This window comes from Rhamphochromis sp. 'chilingali' (assembly GCF_963969265.1).
Source record: "Rhamphochromis sp. 'chilingali' genome assembly, chromosome: 20".
NCBI classification, from domain to species: domain Eukaryota; kingdom Metazoa; phylum Chordata; class Actinopteri; order Cichliformes; family Cichlidae; genus Rhamphochromis; species Rhamphochromis sp. 'chilingali'.
This window is the reverse complement of record NC_137947.1, coordinates 19168407-19187732: the sequence shown is the minus strand read 5'-3', so window position 1 is coordinate 19187732 and position 19326 is coordinate 19168407. Positions and strand designations below refer to the sequence as shown.

The 19326-nt window shown below is 39.9% G+C and overlaps 2 protein-coding genes across 5 annotated transcripts in view; one reads left to right on the top strand and one right to left on the bottom strand.

The window, feature by feature from the left end:
• Nucleotides 1-11545, top strand: part of slka (STE20-like kinase a) — a 20692-nt gene extending 9147 nt beyond the window's left edge. For 2 of the 4 annotated variants that reach the window (XM_080869250.1, XM_080869249.1), the window contains 11 exons: nucleotides 92-1306; nucleotides 1403-1533; nucleotides 2018-2141; nucleotides 2456-2635; nucleotides 4081-4173; nucleotides 6832-6961; nucleotides 7597-7721; nucleotides 7811-8005; nucleotides 8538-8663; nucleotides 9924-10037; nucleotides 10190-11545. In XM_080869250.1, the coding sequence (XP_080725376.1) occupies nucleotides 92-1306; nucleotides 1403-1533; nucleotides 2018-2141; nucleotides 2456-2635; nucleotides 4081-4173; nucleotides 6832-6961; nucleotides 7597-7721; nucleotides 7811-8005; nucleotides 8538-8663; nucleotides 9924-10037; nucleotides 10190-10336 (2580 nt within the window). In that variant the 3' untranslated portion in view covers nucleotides 10337-11545. The other 2 variants (XM_080869251.1, XM_080869252.1) reach the window with 2 other exon arrangements.
• The window catches only part of col17a1b (collagen, type XVII, alpha 1b), a 26282-nt gene continuing 18347 nt past the window's right edge, over nucleotides 11392-19326 (bottom strand). The window contains exons 38-55 of the mRNA XM_080869254.1: nucleotides 19187-19249; nucleotides 18888-18947; nucleotides 18782-18808; nucleotides 18588-18647; nucleotides 18328-18405; nucleotides 18183-18221; nucleotides 17911-18027; nucleotides 17723-17842; nucleotides 17516-17626; nucleotides 17227-17361; nucleotides 17025-17144; nucleotides 16688-16867; nucleotides 15606-15746; nucleotides 15286-15513; nucleotides 14523-14687; nucleotides 14335-14415; nucleotides 14166-14249; nucleotides 11392-12987 (exon numbers count right to left, since the gene is read on the bottom strand). Of these exons, the coding sequence (XP_080725380.1) occupies nucleotides 12932-12987; nucleotides 14166-14249; nucleotides 14335-14415; nucleotides 14523-14687; nucleotides 15286-15513; nucleotides 15606-15746; nucleotides 16688-16867; nucleotides 17025-17144; nucleotides 17227-17361; nucleotides 17516-17626; nucleotides 17723-17842; nucleotides 17911-18027; nucleotides 18183-18221; nucleotides 18328-18405; nucleotides 18588-18647; nucleotides 18782-18808; nucleotides 18888-18947; nucleotides 19187-19249 (1865 nt within the window). The 3' untranslated portion in view covers nucleotides 11392-12931. The remainder of the gene's footprint in view (nucleotides 12988-14165; nucleotides 14250-14334; nucleotides 14416-14522; nucleotides 14688-15285; nucleotides 15514-15605; nucleotides 15747-16687; nucleotides 16868-17024; nucleotides 17145-17226; nucleotides 17362-17515; nucleotides 17627-17722; nucleotides 17843-17910; nucleotides 18028-18182; nucleotides 18222-18327; nucleotides 18406-18587; nucleotides 18648-18781; nucleotides 18809-18887; nucleotides 18948-19186; nucleotides 19250-19326) is intronic.

Genomic DNA, 19326 nt, shown 5'->3' with positions numbered 1-19326 from the left:
TGAACACTTGATGTTGATAGCTTCATTAAACTCATTGCGGTAAGCTTTATTATTGCTCACTGTGGACATATTGCAATTTCTGTTGGTTTAGGCTGGTCCCGGGCACAAGCGAGCACCTTCTGATGTCAGTGTGGCCAGCTCAGAAGATGACAAAGTTCCATCAACTCCCTCCACTCTTGAGGCTGTTAAAGAAAAGATGGAAGTTGAGCCTGCTGAGGACCAGACTAGTGATAAGTTATCTGATGAAGGACTTGGAACAAGTGAGGTAGACAAGACTGAGGAGGAGAAATTAAATGAGGTGTCTGATGCCAGTAATGAAGACCTGGCATCTGGACTAGTAGAGCCCAGCAAAGATGTCATCTCACATGACTCCACAGAGCCTAAACCAGAAGAGAGTCAAGGTGAAGAGACGTCTGCTGAGCAAGTAGTTTCACAGCCAGAAGAACCTGTAAATACAACAGACAACCAAGAACTTGTCACAGAAACAGAGGAGGAACAGAAGGAGACAGAAGAAAGGATAATGGGTGATGAAACTACCCAGGTAATGGAGGAAGAAAAAGAGCCAGAGCAGGGGAAGCAAGAGAAAGAAAAAGAAGCTGGTAAAGAAGAATCCAGAGAATCACAAGCAGAACCTGAAGATGCAGAAAAAACAGAATCCATTCCAAGAGATGAGCCAGAGGTAGAAAAAGAAAGCAAAGAATCCGAGGAGGAAACGACTGAACCCAAACTAACAGGGAACACAATGGAAGCCATGGCTAATGGCACAGATGAAAATGTAAACATTGAGAATATGGAATCAGATGGAAGACACACGTTTATAAATGAAGACACAAAATTAAGTGTGGATGAGTCATCTGCTGAGCCTATAGAAACAAAACCAGAAGAGAAGCCTATGGATGAGGCCCATGAGGAGTCACAGCAGCCTGAACAAGAGAGCCAGATCACAGAGGAAGCTGAGCTAAAGGAACAAGTACCAACTGAGTCTACAAATGGCATCTGTGATGAAGTTAAAGACACCCCTGAGGATTCAGTGGTCCCACCTAAAGATTCCTGTGTGAACGAAGAAGAAGAGAAAGCAACCCACGCAGATGAGAGCACTTCCCAAGATGCTGTCTCTGTCCAAGAGAGCGAAACGGATTCAGAAGCCAAGATGGAGCAAGGAAGCCCTGCTGTGATCAGGCCAGATGTGGAGAAGGATTCTGACTCTGGGAGCAGCTCTGCTGCTGATAGCAACAGCCTCGACCTCAATCTGTCTATCTCCAGCTTCCTGTCTAAGAGCAAAGAAGGGGGCTCTGTGTCCTTGCAGGTAATACAGTCTGTGCCACTATTACACCATCAGTTATTACATTATCAACACTACCCTGATTACTCGATCCTCTAAAGCAACCCTGCTTTTTGGTAGGAGTCAAAACGACAGAAGAAGACTCTTAAAAAGACACGCAAGTTCATGGTGGATGGTGTGGAGGTTAGTGTGACAACGTCTAAGATAGTGACTGATAACGACACCAGGAATGAGGAGATGAGGTTCCTGAGGTACGTCTGTATCTAATCTGCTTGACATACAGTTGTTCTAAATGTGTGACATGACCCATTTAACTCGCCTGCCTTAAATAGTGCTCACTCTTTTTACAACTCCCACAGCTTTTTACAAATGCCAGATGGGTTATCTCCCGTGATGAATGCCGCATTATATTACTGTCATTTCTCATGTTGCCTTGTAAAGACATGAGGCATGTTGCTGTTACTGTGTGTACAAGTGCTGTCTGACTACTGCACGACCCTCCTGTTAGTAATATATGACACAAATGTGAATCAAACATTTTAAAAAGATTCATCAAAGCACGAAAAGCCATAGAGTATGAATGAGTCACTAAAGTTGAAATAAACATTTAGATATATTTTTTTAAAAAGTCACTGATGTGCAACCATAAAATTCCATCCATGTTTTTGTGAAAAAAGTATTAGATTTTTTTTAATAAGTAAATATCATGCCCTTATATTGATATGTTCACTGCAGGCGGCAGGAGTTGAGAGAGCTTCGCCTCCTCCAGAAAGAGGAGCAAAGGGCCCAGCTGCAGCTGAGCGACAAGCTGCAGCAGCAGCGAGAGCAGATCTACAGGCGTTTTGAACAGGAAACTACTGTGAGTCACTCTGGTTGTACTGCACTAGTGTGATGGGCTTTTTTTCTTTCTTCTTTTTTTGGCATTTGGCTAGCTCCTTGAAAAACAAGCACCTTAATGTCAAATCTGGGCTAAATTTAATGCAAGTGTTTACATCAAATGTGCTGCCAGATTTTCCTTAACTGCTTAATTTTCACAATATTGGAAACTTTAATTTGCATTAAAAGCAAAATGAAAAAACGTACAAAAAAAACAAAGAGATTATGTAAAATCTAATATAAATAAATATTGTTTTGGAATAGTCAGGGTGACCCTAGTGCGTATCAATTCTGCAGGCTAAAAAGCGTCAATACGACCAAGAAGTGGAGAACCTTGAGAAGAAGCAGAAACAGACCATTGAGCGACTGGAACAGGATCACACCAGCCGGCTCCGAGACGAAGCCAAACGGATCAAAGCAGATCAAGACAAGGAGCTCTCAAAGTTCCAAAACATGCTGAAGAACCGCAAGAAAGAGGTATGACCCTGCATGTGTGTTTCTCTGTGGAAGTGGGCTGAGTAGTACTTAAATTTGGGAGCTTGTGATCCAGAGCAGCTGCATGTGATGTGTACTGCACAAGCCGTTTAATGGTGCATGTGTTTACAACTTAGCCGGTGGCTAACCTGGCTGTCTCATACTAATCCTATGGGAGTGGTGCGCCCTGCTGTATGTGTGCAAATGTTACCCAGACAGGCTGTGCTATCCTTCTCCTAGATGCTGCTCATTCATGTTGTTGTATCCATTATTCATCTGCCCAGAGGCTTCTGGTTGCAGCTTAAGAAATACTTTGCTCCTGGGGTGTGTTTGTTATTTTTAGAAAACTGTTTACAAAAAGTCAGGATAGTATCTTGACACGTTGATGTCTTAAGCTTTTGCTTGATGGTGCAGATGTTCTCATGCTTGGTCTTTATAAGTCTTTCCTGGCTCTTTCTGTGCTCTTTAGTAGCCTTTAAATGCTTCTCTGGGTGTGCCTTTTTATGTTCTTAAGGGCAGTAGTGCTTATTGCCATCTGTTGTGTACGATGATGCCTTGGTGGTTGCCATGCTCCTCCCAGTTTGATGCTTAGGCTACTTACTTGTTATTGCCATTCTACTTAATGCTGTTTTACAGGTTGGCTTGCGTTTGCTTTCTTGGTGTTTAGATGTAAAAATCCAAGAATTAGGCTATGGATAAGATGTGTTTTTTGCATTTTGTCATGTTGTAATCTTTATTGAAATGTACTGTTACTGTGTATTTAACTAACCATGTTTCTTGTATGAGTGTGTGAGGTTGCTTTGGTCATGGGATGGCCAGATTTGAAAGGTTTTTCCAAGTGGTGTTGGGCTTATTTGGGTCAAATAATAAATGCCTTTGGTCTGACTAACTGACATGGAATTGTCTTCAATAGTGCTGCAGTATTCTTTTGGAAATCTTAAGGTCAAGATGGATAAATAATCAACAGATTCATTATTAACAAAATTATAAGTCCTCTATAAATGGCAAATTGGAAGAAAACCATGTTGAACCTGCTTTATTACACTGTTAAATCTAGTTTGTAATTACAAAACAATTCCAACTCAGTTATTCTATTTTTTTCTTTTTCTTTTTTTCCCCCCACGAATCATCATGTTCATGGCTGCGAGACTTAATCGAATGCAAAGTAATGTAGGGCGAGCTGTTTTTGAGGCTAACATCTTCTGCCGTGCACAAGTCAAATTCTTTCTTTTAACATGACTCTAACTCATGGGGGTCAAGTCGACAGTTCAAAGAAACGTTAAATGCAGGAGGTGGAAATTAAGCATGTTGACTTTAAATCAGTTGGTGGCTGGATCCAGTATCTCTCCTCTCAGACTGGGCAGTGCATGACTCTTACTGTTGTTGGCCAGCTTTGTTAGATTTTCTGACTATAGAGATCAAACCGATTCTGCACATACACACTTTAGGCCATACAGGAAGTTGGACATTCACCCAAACACAAGAAAAAAGAGCTCATGAAACGCTTAAAGGAGGACCTCACACTCCTCAACACTGCAGAGGTAAAGCATCACCTTCTGTGTCTGGAGTATTATCTGTGTATGTAATTGCTCCCTATCTGCTATCTATCTACTACCTACTGAGCTGTATTGACTTTTGAATATATTCTCCTTCTTTATAAAAAAAATTTTCTAAGATTTTAATAATACCATGTACACGCTACAGTTAAATGGTTAGCTCTCACTGAATTTTGGCAAAACCAAATTTGTGCTTCAGGTAGAAGCTTTAAAAAAATAGCAATTCCCTTTATGTTACACATATATATGAAGATTTGTTCAGGAGAAATAAATTATAACATACAGTCACCAGTGAAGTTACATACAAGGTTTCTGACAAATTTTTTGCTTTCATGATTTCTATCCTATGATAAAGATTTAATTTTCCTACTTTGTCACACATAGCAGTGGAAGTGTTCTATTGGACTATATTAAAAAGATTTTTACAATATTCAGCCTTTTATTAAATAAAGGTAGGAGGAACAAAAAATTAAATTGCCTCAAAGGAAGCAACATCCACCTTTTACTGTTTTCCTCAGTAATGAAAAATATAATTGAACTTTGAGATTTCCAGCTGTCACCAAAAAATGAATATTAGAATCTTTATGGAAGTAAAATTTGTGGTGTGGCCACTGAACACATGTCAGTGTTAAAAATCAAATCGGGTTCTGAATATTTTTTATTTTTCCTCAGAAAATTAATCGACAAAACAAAAGAAACACAAATTTAATGTTTTAGATTTGCTTCAAATCTGAATACTTGTTTACCTCCATCTTCACTGATATGGAAAAATCATTTATTTTAACTGATGACTGCTCAAAACAAAAAATAATCATTATTAGATGCACTGTAAGGTTTTCTCCTTCGAAAAGTGTCCAAAATGTAATAACCATAACATGTAGTCTGCTACTCAATACTGCACATCCCACACCCGTCCATCAAGTACAAAACATCCCACATTGCAATTCTTCATCTTTGTTCCTGACACTACATATGTGGAATTTAATTATGTAATGCTACACTTGTCAGTGGTGATCATACAGTCTGTGGTGGTGATGATGATTCAGAAGTGTCAGATCTCATTTTACCAGCTACCTCAGGCACCATTCAGGCTCTCTTAACAAAGGAGCGACTGCAGACATAGCTTTTGTCTCCACAGTAAAGATCGTTACTGAAAGACCTTTTCAAAACTTGGTTTTCCTGTGCTCAGTCTGAGACACACAAACAAATGTCTTCTTTTCTTTGAAAGGTAAACCTTAATTTATTTTGTTTTAAATATTCTGTAAGTAGCATTGAAAGTAACAAAACTGCTTTTTTTACCAGCTGGATTTAACAAAAATGCTAAAATTCTGAGCCGCTTTGAAGCATGGCAAGACAAAGAGTTTTGACAACTAATTGATTGACTTCCTAACATTCATCCAGACCTCGCCACGAGCCTTAAACTCACCAACAATCCCAAAGTGGAAAACCCATTTTTAATGTAGGAAGGATCTGTGTGAGTGCTGAGTGAGTGTTGACGTGAGAGATCCTCAGGCTGCTGTGTGCTGTCTGTCCCTGATCAGGGCAAGTGCGCTGTGTGCTCTCCTCCACAGGCAGTGGCCCAGGTTATGATACAGTCTTTTCAGTTGTCCTCATGCGCACTCTTCAACGCTCAGATGCAGGATGTAAGTGCCCCCCCATCCCGCCCCGTATCTCTCCATCTCTGGCCCATACTTAGATGTGTGTGAAGTTACATGACAGGATAGTTTGTGATGGTTCAACACATGTAAGCATGGGCAACGTTGGGATTTTTTTCTTTTTTTTCCTTTTTGAGTGTTGTCATCACTGTGTTTGTGCAGTGGTTCTTTCTTCCTCTCTTGCTCAGTATTTTTCCTCCACCAGTTCACAAATGTTATACATCAAGTCTGTGTATTTTATATGGTATTTATCTTGTATTACACCGTTTGCTTAAGACTAGATTAAATCTGGGTTGCACCGCTGTGTGGCAGCTCTTGATGAATTCTGTCTGGATCCATGTTTGTCTTTGTCAGCCAATATAGACAGCCTGCCTTTCAGGGCAGATGAGTCACTCATTGTGTATAAGTGGATTATGAGATCACACTTGAACCATCTTAATTTGGATTCAACTGTATAATAACAGCGTTACCTTAGTTTTCTTATAATCAAGTGAGTTATATGATCAGTTTTACCTAATAATAGTTTTATAATCGCAATACAACTTACAGTTAACACTAGCTAGATAAAGTTAAATAAAATAAATAGAAGATTTGGCTTCTTATGCAATTAGTCATGCGTAATGTAGGCTGGTTTCTGGACGATGTGAATGTCACTGTAGATGTTGTCTTGCATAAAACTTTGCCACAGTATCTCTACTAAACTGTTAACTTTTCTCTCTTTCTTCACTTCCATTGTGGATCGTTGCCATCCATGAACTCTGAGTGTCTCTTTTGCTGAGTCCAGTTGATGATGTGACATCTTAGTGCTCTGTGTTGTACTGAATTTTGAAGTGAATGGCTAGATTACATTATTTTGCTTCAGGCAGATTCGATCATTAAGATGCAGTCTAACTGTGACACTGCTGTGCTTCCCCTCTCTACTTTTTGCTGTCTCTGAGTGATCTCCATGTCTTCCCCAGGCAGTTTCTCACTGCTCTTCTCTCCTCAGGAGCAAGAGTTCCTACAGAAGCAGCAGCAAGACTTGGATGGAGCTCTAAAGAAAATCATCCAGCAGCATAAAGTGGAGATTGCCACGATTGAGAGAGACTGCCTTAACCACAAACAGCAGTTTATGAGAGGTAGAAGACTCGACTCTGTTACTGCTCTGTTTTGGAGTTAATCTTTTTTAAGGGTAATTGTGTAATGTATGCCATAGGAATTAATTATTGAGCTACACAAATGATCACAGGGTATTTTAGGTTTACAGGGTCCTCGTGTTTACCAGTTGACTTGTAATTGTGTTGTAAATCTGGTGATCACTGATTCGAATTACGCTGCAGTGTTATATTCACACGAACACTGAGAACATAGTCAGAGATACCACATTTTGTGCCACTCTGTCTTAAGACTGCTGCTGTTTTAAACATGACAAAAAGGCAAACAACTTACCTCACGTATCCTGTGCAAGATTCAAGTGTCTCAAACCTCATTTTCATGCCAGACACAGACATGAAAGAAACCACAGCCTGAGATGTACTTTTATTTTTGAGTCAGCGTGTAGAGGAAGTTGATGTCAGCGATGCCTCCTTTGCTTGCCAAGTGTGTAAATTCTGACTGTGACATCCAGACGACTGAGACACTGTGTTTAAGGGGATGTGCTGCTGCCTATCCAATTTTGCCTTTTTGTTTGGTTTTCAGACCCCTGTTGGTAACCAGCAAACATGCATGCACATGTTTTTTTTTAGCCTTGTTTGTGCTCACATGTGTTTTGTAGCTCGAGAGGCAGCCATGTGGGAGCTGGAGGAGCGCCATCTGCAGGAAAAGCACCAACTGCTGAAGCAGCAGCTGAAAGACCAGTACTTCATGCAGAGACACCAGCTGTTGAAAAGGCATGAAAAGGTACAAGCACAGAGTGGAACTGTAAATGTAACTGTAAAATTTAAATAACCCCACTAAAACAAAACTGTGGGCATTCGTGTGTTTTATAGGAGATGGAGCAAATGCAGGGCTACAACCAGCGTCTGATAGAGGAGCTGAAGAACAAACAGACTCAAGAGAGGGTGCGTCTGCCCAAGATCCAACGGAGCGAGGCCAAGACCCGCATGGCTATGTTCAAGAAGAGTCTCCGCATCACCGCCACAGCATCCATCACCGCAGAGCAGGAGAGAGAGCGGATAAAACAGGTAGAGGCGCTGCGAGCTCGGGCTAGTGATGTTTGACCATTTTTAAAAGAAGTGACTGGACATCAGTTTTTGTTGGGGGTTTTTTCCTCCTCTTTCTCTCAGCAGTAATGTTTCACACTGGCTTAGACTCACACCTGGGCGCTGACCAATACAAACACAGTACCCTTTATTATTCCAGCCTGTTTGGATCTCAGACCAGAAACTTTCCAACTCACCATTTCACAATCCATACTGACGCCATCATTCTCAAGTTGCACTTTCAGTTTAGTTTTGTGGATGAAAGCTCAGTGAACGATCTTGGAGGAAATCTTAAATTTTAGTTTGTGCAAATAGTTTATTCGCTGACATTCTGAATGTTAATACGCAACATGCTTGTGTTGTTTTGTAGTCACGGTCAGTTTATTTGAAATAGACACTATGACCAAAGGCATAGAGAAAAAAAATGCATCATTTTTAGCAGTTCCTATGCCTTGTGTGAAAACCGCAAATCATGCTCACATCTGTCTGTTGTGTTTTTGTCTCCATGGTCCAGTTTGCTTTGCAGGAAGAAAAGAGACAAAAGGGCGAGAGACTGCACCAACACCAGAAACATGAGAACCAGATGAGAGATTTGCAGCTACAGTGTGACTCAAACATCAGGGAGCTGCAGCAGCTGCAGGTGGGGCTCAACGCGCTCACATTCACACTCTATCTTTTTATGTTTATCGTATATGTTTTAAACTACATTTCTATGGAGCTCCAGAGTATTGAGCAAAACACACATAACCACGTCATCCATCCATCCATCCTTCCATCCATCTTCTTAACAACTCATCTACCTTTAGGTTACAGGAAGCTTATTCCAGCTGTGATAGGGTGAAAGACTGGGTACTTCCTGTGTAGGCTGCAGTATAACCATATCAAGAATATATACAGTTTAAAAAATAATCATTTGTGACATTCAAATTCAACAGGATTCAGTAGTTTTTCTACATATTTCTTTTAATGCTAATGAAAAGTAAACATTAACAAGGCTACATTTGTAGCAGAGGCTATTTAAAACATGCAATCATAATTGTACTTGGTACTATTGTTTGAAATATTCTCACTAAATTCCATTAATATTTATGGCTTCCTTGTATATCTATCCTCTGTTTTTATTGCTTCGGTTAATCCATGCTCATGTTGCAAATGTTTATGTGCAGCCTGTAGAAAGAGTTTCTGGAGGCCGGCGGTATCGATTTCTATTAGGTGTTGCCGGTCACTTCACACTCTTACTATTGATCTTATTCTGATCACAGAGCTGAATTAAATGCTTTCTGGCAACAGTTAAATAATTAATATACTAATTATGACAAAAATGTCATTCTGGAAAAAAAAAAAGTTGAATCTAATTCATTTTTATCCAAAAGGTTAAAGGTCAGTTTCACTTTGAAACTGCAAATGCGCTGCAAAAACACTTAATTCAGCACCATAACTCTAGAGCAGGTAGATACTAATCTTTCTGCTATAGCAGATTGATTCTAATCTACTAAATACTTTCAGTCTTAACTACATTTGTTATGAGTCTGAACTCGAATGGAATCTGCAGCCTGTTTGCTATGAAGTAAAACTGCAGTGCAGTAGTTCTAGTTTAACATGATTATTAATTTATAAGGTTTTTTTTATCATTTATTTAATACTGCATATTTAATGTGCATTTTAAGTTTTTAATCTTTAATCCTTTAAGTTTTTGCTCTGCTGACTGAAAGTGACTGCAACAGATTCATAAATGAACAGTGACTTATGAAGATTATCAGAAAATAAGTAGAGGACAAATTAAAGATGTCAGACAGCATCTATTTTTAAAGGAATAAAAAGCAAGATATGTCGCAGTGTAGGGACGTATACAGGATTCATTAATCATGACAGCACCGTGTTAACACACATTTTCTTTCAGAATGAGAAATGCCACCTTCTGATTGAACATGAGACCCAAAAGCTGAAGGAGCTGGATGAGGAACACAGCCAAGAGATCAAGGAGTGGAGAGAGAAGCTAAGACCAAGGAAGAAGGTATGCTCATTATCCATGTTTGTGACTTTATTTCTTCCATTTTCTTTCTAGTGACGCCATGTTCAGGATCCACCTGTGCAGGCTGTCTCAACAGAATTTTTCATATTATCTTCAAACTGGTTGACTCTGTTTGTATGTGCTGCCCCCTGCAGGCGTTAGAGGAGGAGTTCACACGGAAGCTCCAGGAGCAGGAGGTCTTCTTCAAGATGAGTGGTGAATCTGAATGCCTTAATCCAACCACTCAGAGTCGAGTATCCAAATTTTATCCCATCCCAAACCTGAATAACTCTGGCTTGTAGCCTAATGTTCGTCCGTGCTGCAAAGCAGACTGCTGTCAAACTCTGCTCTCAAACTCGACTCCTCCAGAGTTTAAAAAGGAGTGGAGTTTGAAGGACGAGCCGAGGCGTCATTTCTCTGACCGCTAACTGAAAAACGTGAACACGTTTCACTACTTAAGTTCCACCATTCGCGAGCATGACGTGCCTACACACCGTTCCATTACTTAATTGGGTTTCCTCAGCTTGCTGGGAAGACTCAAAATGAATGATATGCACTTGTTTTGAGCATGTTCAGATTTTTAAAAGTCTGCGGTTGGTAGCTGAGGTCAGTCATGCTTTTCAGATTATTATCGTTAAGCTTAGCTCTGCTACAATATGAATAATCTCCAGTGCCTCGTGTTCTTTTTTTTCTCTGCGTTTAGGCCCTTCCCTGCATTTTCTGCAGCTTGCAGTAAATAAATTCCCACCTGAATGTTTTGCACTTAAAAAACTGGTTATCAATTCTGCTCATAATCACAAGATGTCATGAGATCAGTGTAATCGATTCACACAAGCTGGTTATCAAAGACTGCTCTGAGATTTAGTTTGGCTGCATGTAGTAGTAGACCTTGCTGAAGGGCGACGGAGTCAAAAGACAACCATGTATAGATGTAAGACTTTGTTATGTCTGTGTAGTCTTCTGTGCACAGTGTCTGATGTCTAACGGGAGTTAAAATGTTGGGATCGGGAGGCTGTGAGTTCAGATGAAAAATAATGTACTGTGTTGTAGGTGTGTACCTAGATATGAGGTTTAAATAAATACTGTGCTTGCCAGAAGCATTTCACCATCTTAAGAGATGAATGAACAAAAAATATATCTGTTGATTTAGCACATAATTTGATTTCAGTGCCGGTCAGCAAAACACAGAGGTGGCCTGTTGGGTTGGGGTTTTTTTGGGGTTTTTTGACGTTAACTAAATCAGTTCTCCCTTTGACTTTCAGCAGCAATCTCACAAACTAATGACGTCTTGTAAAGAATAATTACCGAAGGAATGTAAAGCTTTTGATTTGCACTGTATTGCCACATGAGCTAAAGAAAAAAATATGCAGTAGAAAATTTTGCCTCACCAAAGCCTAATCAAACTCCAAGCTGAATTGTTTCAACATATTGTTTTCCTTTTATTAAAATTACTTTTAGCTTCTTCTTTTTTTTTTCTTTTCCTTTTTTTCAAATATGCCCTTAGTATTTTACAGCCATGCCTAATCGAAGCCTGTATTCCTGGTATGCTGTAATCGCTCTTCATGGTGAACTTTTGCACTTGTTGAGAGCAGTCCTTTAACTGTACGAGTTTCAGTGTGTGAGGAGATGCCCTCTGCTGCGTTTTACGATAAAGTATTGATGGTTCACAACAAGAAATTACTGTAGTTTCATTTGCCACCATATAGCATCGATGCATGTTATAATTTCTGTATGCTTATATATAAACATTGATTTGATTTTTGTCATAAATGCTGGATTTTTATTGGAGTTTCTGGAGGCTGTCATGTGAATTACACCATTCGACCAATAGATTTCAAATATTTTTTTATTTTATGTTACAGCATTTTAATGTTTCATTCTATCACAATGAATATTCTTTAGTATATGCATTTTTTATGTCAGATGAAATGTATTTAATGTGTCTTTATATATGGACATTTTTTTTCTTGTAAATAAAATATTGACTGTTTATTCGGCAACTTGAGTTAATTTTATTTTTAGACAAATTTAGTAGTACAAATATCAAAACTCACAAGTCCAAAAATAGGTTTATTTTTCTATTGTTTTTCCTTCTTTTTTTTATATTGACAAAATGTCAATAGGTATAAATCATGTAAAAACATAATCTGGGAACATTTTATAACTTAATCTCTGCAACACTTAAAGGTATAAAGAAAAATATATCAAATTCAGTGCCCTTTCACACAAAAAATATACAATCCAATCCACTTCTTAGTGATCATCCAAGTCACTCTTTCAACCACGCCAACAATGTCTCTCTAACCCACAATTATCAGTTGTGCCTGCAGCAACATTAACTGTAACCCTCCCTCTGTCTGAGACTGTCAGGTTTACATAGTAATATATGTATGCATTTAAAGAGTAAGCTGTTGTAATTTGTATGCAACGAATGCTTATGGATACACTTATATAGCCCTCAATACAATATAATCCTCAAATGACAAAAATTTAAAAAAAAGAAAGAAAAAAAAAAAAAAAGGTACACCAGGCACTCAGTGTGGAAAAAGATGCAAAAAATATCAGCAACTGCTACTTGTTGCTTAAAAATATATTCTCGTAAACAAAGCTGCCCCAGGAAAAAGTCTGATTGCAAGCTTCTAATTAAACAGAGTAAACATTATACACCCACATAATTAAAACAAAATGAAGTATATGCCTGAAAAACCCTTAATGTCTACTGAAGCTGTTTTAAAGACACTGATGCATTTTTCTGGCTGCTTTTATTTTCTCAAACGGACTTTTCTACAGTTGGAAACAGCATTTTAGCTACTTAAATTGGTACAGTTAAAGACCTAAAAAAAAAACTGAGTGAAAATTAAATGAAATCTGTTATGATCCAGTAGTATGTTAGCCCTTTAACCGCTGCCAGCCTGACGGCGATGCTTCTGACGACGACCAACAAGTTTATTGCCTGCAGGGGATGAAAAAGAGTGTGTAGGAATGCACTGGTTCATATGTACGGTACTGTGCAAAACTGGCACCCCTCATTTCTTTATATTTTGCTAGGAAAATTGAAAATATGTGCAAACATGGAAATACAGTAAAAAAAAAAAAAGCATTTGGAAAATTCTAACATGTTTGGAAGTCAATATTTAGTACGACAACCTTTTACTCTTTAACACAGCCTAAACACTAGGGAAAGCTTTCTTGTTTTTTCTTTTAGTCTTCAGGAATAGTTCTCCAGGGTTCCCGAAGCACATTCAAAGACCTTTGGACGCTGGCTTCCTTTTGTTCCTGTCTGTCAGGATGATCCCACTACGCTCAAATAATGTTGAGGTCTAGACTCAGAGGAGATAGATCCATGATTCATTGTGTTCAGTTTTATTCTATTTCTATTCAGGTATGCTTTTACTGCAGTGACTGTGTGTTTAGGATCATTGTCATGATGAAAACTGTCCAGATGGTATTCCATAGCCTCAAAACCATTGTGTTTTCTAGATAGCTTATAGACACACTGTTGTACCTGTCACCTAAACTCCCCTGCACATATTGATAATAAGACCAGTCGCCACTGATTTTCAGTCCCGTTCTTGTGTCGTGTGGCACAAAGTTTCCCTTCAGATTCACTTTCAGATACTGTTCATCTTCTGTACATAGTTTTTAGACCTGCCACTTATCCAGTTTCCTCAAATTTTGTAAAGGTCACACTGCACACCAGGCTGAGATAGTCTGTATTTTTGGCTAAGATCTATTTGGGAATCACCTTGTTGGTTTAAAAACTAACTGCTGATAACTAAGAGCCTAAAAATATAAGTTGTCTGCTATGTGTAAACATGACAGTTGATAATTTTTTATGCCTGACTGATTCATAGGTCAGTGTTAAGTGGCTTATCACATAAAATAAATATTCCTCTAAAAATGGTCAGGAACAATGAGTGAACTGAAAAGAAGTGAAAAAGCAGCCAATGCTGAAAGAAAACCTTTGAAAAACCTACAGAAATCCTAGAGAACTGTTCCTCAACAAAAAATACAAGAAAGTCTGGCTCCTTAGAAGCAAAATGTCAAGAAATGAGCGTTGATTCAAGACTTTTGCACAGTATTGCATGTAATTGGTTGTTTTTCCTGTAGTTTGACATCATAATAGCTTACCTGCTTCCCTCTTCTGCACTCTGTGTGGAATTTGGACAGTATATGTCCCTGGTATTCCAGGTAAACCTGGAGGTCCAGGATCACCTGTAACCATACAAAACACTCTTGTTGTTTCTGCACTAAAATGTTACTCTACCTGTACGCACTGAATAAAATCTGTTTTGTGTACCTTTGTCTCCTTTGGGTCCTGGGTACCCTCTTTCCCCTTTTGGCCCAGGGCTTCCTGAAGGGCCGGGAATGGTGCCATAGACTGTGAAAGGACAGAAAACAGATTTGTTAGAGGTAAAACTGCACTGTCTAGCAACACTTCAGAAGTTGAGACAGTTCAAGTGGGTGGAAAATCATAAGTATATTTACCTCTGAAGAAGTCCATGAGATCAGCTGTGATATTGCCGTAAGCTGCAAAAACACGACTGTGACCAGGTGGTCCAGGTGGGCCAGGCGGGCCTGGCGGGCCTTGAATAGCTCGAACATTTGTGGTCAAAGAAGCCCCACCTGAATACCCTTGCAGCAGGCCCTGACCTGCAGAAAAGTAATTTAAAAAAAAGAAGGCACTGTAGTCATATAAGTTAATTTGCATATGTCTTTCATCGGCCTAAATGAGAAGTACTCAAATCCTCAAGGTCCCCGTACTGGGATTAGGCTCTGTGTATGTGTTATTAACATGCAACACGCTACCATTTTTCAATGGTTTGCCAAGCATAGAGCATTCACAGAAGAGGCTGCTCATAATGGATGCAGCACTGTTGTGCTTAATTTGGAGACAGAGACTTAATTCAAATTCTTCTAACTGAATCTGAATTCAGAGTTGTGATAATACCCTTCCTGATGCAACCCTGTGAGGGTTTTTTGTCTCCTCTCTGACTTGAACCAGGAATCTTACACTTGTTAGATGGATGCATTAACCAATGCACTATTGCTAATATCATAATATAATTGTTATGGTGCCATTTTTTTGCCAAAAAATGCAAAAAACCATACTGGCTAAAAAACAGGCCTTAAGAAACATTGAACGTCAGGTCTAGCATGTAGAATTCCCAGCAATATAGGAACTGTAATTCTAACAGCACATCTGCCACAAAGGTACAAAAACTGGTAGAGTAACTGGTAATCTACTTACTCTTGATGTAGTCTGTAACTTTTATGGCGACATTAGAGTAGTCCAGTGTCTCAGCAAGCTTGCTGACATCAATCTGTCTGATCTGTGGGTTGTTGTGAGAGTCACCCTGAGCGTAGGTCTGGCTCTGTGCGTAGGTCTGGAGGTAGCCTGGCTCTCCACGCTCTCCTTTCAGACCCCTTGGACCGGGAGGCCCTGGAGGTCCCGTGATGGTACGGCGAACACTGTCACCTGGAGAGAGAAAATGTGTCATATCTGCTCTCATCTGTGCTGCTGGGAATGTTTTTTCATATTTGTATCTGTGTGGGATGTCCAAAGCTTACTGGTTAGATACTGCTGAATTTCAGTGCGGATGCTCTCCCTGGGGAAGTTCCCACTGTAAGAAACTGATCCAGTGTAAGTGCCTGGTGGACCCTGTGGACCTGGAGGACCAGGAGGGCCAGGAAGACCTCTAAACCCAGAACCTGGCAGAGAATAGAGACCAAGATGAACAAAGCTGGCACAAACTGATTTTGGATTAAATAAGAAGATCCATCCATCCATCCATCCATTCACTTCCGCTTATCCTTTCCAGGGTCGCATGGGGCGCTGGAGCCTATCCAGCTGTCACAGGGCGAGAGGCGGGGTACACCCTGGACAGGTCGCCAGTCTGTCCAGGGTGTACACATAGAGACACAGACAACCATTCGCACTCACATTCACTCACAGATTGACCAATTAACCTATCCCCACTAACTGCATGTTTAAATAAGAAGATGAATAGAAAAAAGCAAAAACCGTCCAAATTAAATTTTACAAATTAAAAATTAATCTTGTATTAAACTCAAGATTAAAAGATATGATTGATATGAATTTCATAATAAGCCAGAACTGCATGTCTCATCCCACAAAAGACCGCTTCTTCTTCTTCTTCATTTGCATCTCTAAACCTGTCCTAATTTTTCAGTAATATATAATATGAATGTATTATAGAATTTGGATGTTCTAAATAATATGGTCAGCATACATAAAATAAACTGTGGTGAGCCAAATACTTGGTTTTAAATTATTTCTTTCTACTACTGTGCCAAGATGACATTACTCTGGCTTTATCTTGGCCTCAGATAAAGCGGTGGAGCACTGAATTCTGTTTGCGGAAGCCTGGTGAGGGGCAACCAATCGGGCGAAAATGGTCTTAAAGAGACAGGAGCTCAAACTTCTAATTTTTGTTCACAAATAACATTTCTTTGAGTACTAATTGAAATTTAATTCGAGGATGGATAACATTTCTGATACTTTTAAAATTATTTCCACTGGTGTAAAATTATTTAGTCGACCCTTAAACAGTTAGTATCCAAGTGATTTTTCATGGTTAGACATCGCTTCGTAAACACAAGACTATTGTCACTCTCTCTGTTAGACATACCCTGCAAGTAACGCTGGATTTCTTCCAAGCTGTAGCCACGACCTCCTGCCCCATACACAGTAGCAGTGGAGACTCCTGGCGGGCCCTGAGGGCCAGTAGGGCCGGGTAGCCCTGGAACACCCGGAGGACCAGGAGGGCCTTGTTGCACAGCAGATGCGATCCATGAACGGAAATCTGAATCTAAAAAAAGTTGAAGATATGAGGAAGAAGATGAGTGAGTAACTTTATAGAAACTTTGAATCCAGATCATTCTGTATGCAGGTTATTTTGGTTATCCAGATAAAACATGTTGGTGTCTGTTAATAAAAAGAGACAGACACTAATTAAATGCTCTTACTCTTTATTAGTGCAGAATAGTCAATAGTAGCGGTAGTGAAGCCAGACCCTGCTGGACCAGGAGGCCCTGCAACCCCAGGAGGACCACGTGGCCCAGGTGGACCTCTTGCAATCCCTCTCTCTATAAATAACATAAAACCCATTAGTTTAAGCCCAGTTGCTGTATCCATGTTTAGTGTTTTTAGGTAAGAATCTTTGCTAACCGTTCATGAAATTGAAGACATATGTAGCTATCTCCTCTACTCTATAACTGCCTGAAAGTCCTACTGATGTCCCTGGTGGTCCTGGTGGCCCTTGTGGCCCTGGTGGTCCTGTCAAATATCTCCTCACGTCATCTCCTGGACAGATCAGAGCAAAGACACAGTTTAGCTTGGTGCATCCAAGCTTAAAAAACAAAAAATGATGCATGATAGATGATGATGAAGAGACTGTAGAGGTGCTGTACTGAATGCAAGCTGGGTATGATACAGCTAAAATATATATTGTACTCACTCTGAAGCATAGCTATGAGACCGCTGACTGTCAGGGATCCAGAGGCAGGTCCAGGAGGACCAGGTGGTCCTGGAGGACCCTGAACACCCAAGCTGAACCCTGAGTCTGAACCTGAAATTACACAAAACATTTAGAGGTGGTTCTAGTTTACTGACTGTGTCTCTGAAATAAGTATTCATCTCTCTCACATAATTAAAAAATGCTTACGTCGTAGGTATGCAATGACACGAAGAGAGATGTCATCTATAGAGCCTGAGTAGGTTCCAGGGGGTCCTGGTGGTCCAGGTGGACCTGGAGGTCCAGGAATGGCAGATTGCCTGGCTCTACCTGAAATGGAACAAGTCAATACCATGTTCTGCCCTCTGAAAGTGATCTCCCTTTAGAAAGACTCTTACTTAAATAGTCACTGATGTACTGCCGCATCTCAGTAGAAGAAGCAAAGGAGCCCGGCAAGCCTGGAGGGCCAGCAGGACCTGGAGGACCAGGAGGACCTGACGTGACTGAGATTGAGCCTGGGGAAGAAAAAAAACCTGACAGTTAAAATCCTGTGGAGTACAAGTGGACTTTAAAGCCACTGTGAACTATTTCTGTTTTTAAGAAGAAGACACTCGTGACTTTGTCTATAATTGTAAACAGAAATGAGGACATGGTTCATGATTTTATCTACCTCTTGAAGCGCCTGGAATCCCAGGAGCTCCAGTGTCCCCTGGAAGATAAACAACAAATGTATTGTTGTTGCGTGACAAACTCACAGTTCATACAGCTAATATAACGCATCTCATCCACTGATTTAAGAGTGCTGTTAGCTTTACCTTTGAGTCCTTGAGGCCCTGGAGGCCCTGGTGGACCCGGTGGTCCTGGGAGCCCACGTCCTCCACCATATGTTGACACTGTAAGTCAGAATTGATACATAAACATCTGAAGTAACATGATACAGCATACTGTATTTTTTAATGTGCCAGCTCTCTAATTCAGACGTTGTGTTGTGTCAGCTTGTGCAATTGCCCCCTCTGAAGTTCATGTGTAAACATGGCTTAATTTAATTGTAATGTGATTATTTAGAAGTCCTGACCTCTCTCGTTGGTTCCTGGTGTTCCCGGGGTGCCGGGCACACCTGGCTGACCGGGTTCACCTGAGACACAAATGTCAATTATTTAAGAGTTATATAAGTTATATAAGCATATAAGCAGAGAGGCTTGGTATGAATGGATGCATGATTTTAAAAAAAGCCAAAATATAGACAAAAATTAAAGATAAAAATTATACCTTGGTATCCCCTGGGCCCTTGAAGACCTAAAACAAAGATAAAAAATTGTATGTTAAAGAGCTAATAGAGAGGCAGAGATCAGACCACTTCACAAAGACTAATCACCTGTTGATCCTTTAGCCCCGGGAGGCCCAGGAGGTCCTGGTGGTCCTGGATATAAGGCTGCTGTAAGAAGAACAGTGCTGAAGTCAGTGGCATTGCTCTGTTACTACTAATTAATAATAATAATAATAATAATAATAATAATAATAATAATAATAATAATAATAATGGATACTTTATTGATCCCCATGGGGAAATTACTTGTTTTTCTCTGCATTTGACCCATTCACTCAGTGAAGCAGTGGGCAGCTACATGTAAAACCCAAATCTAGATATAACAGAATTATGACTGTGGATCATACCACCAGCGCTGGATACAAAGCTGGAGTCCCCTTTGTCTCCTTTAGGTCCTGGTCTTCCATAACCTAGAAAGAACAAAATAAGAGTTTTTACATGAAGAATGGATCAGATTCACACGCAGTGACAACAGCGCTGAGACAGA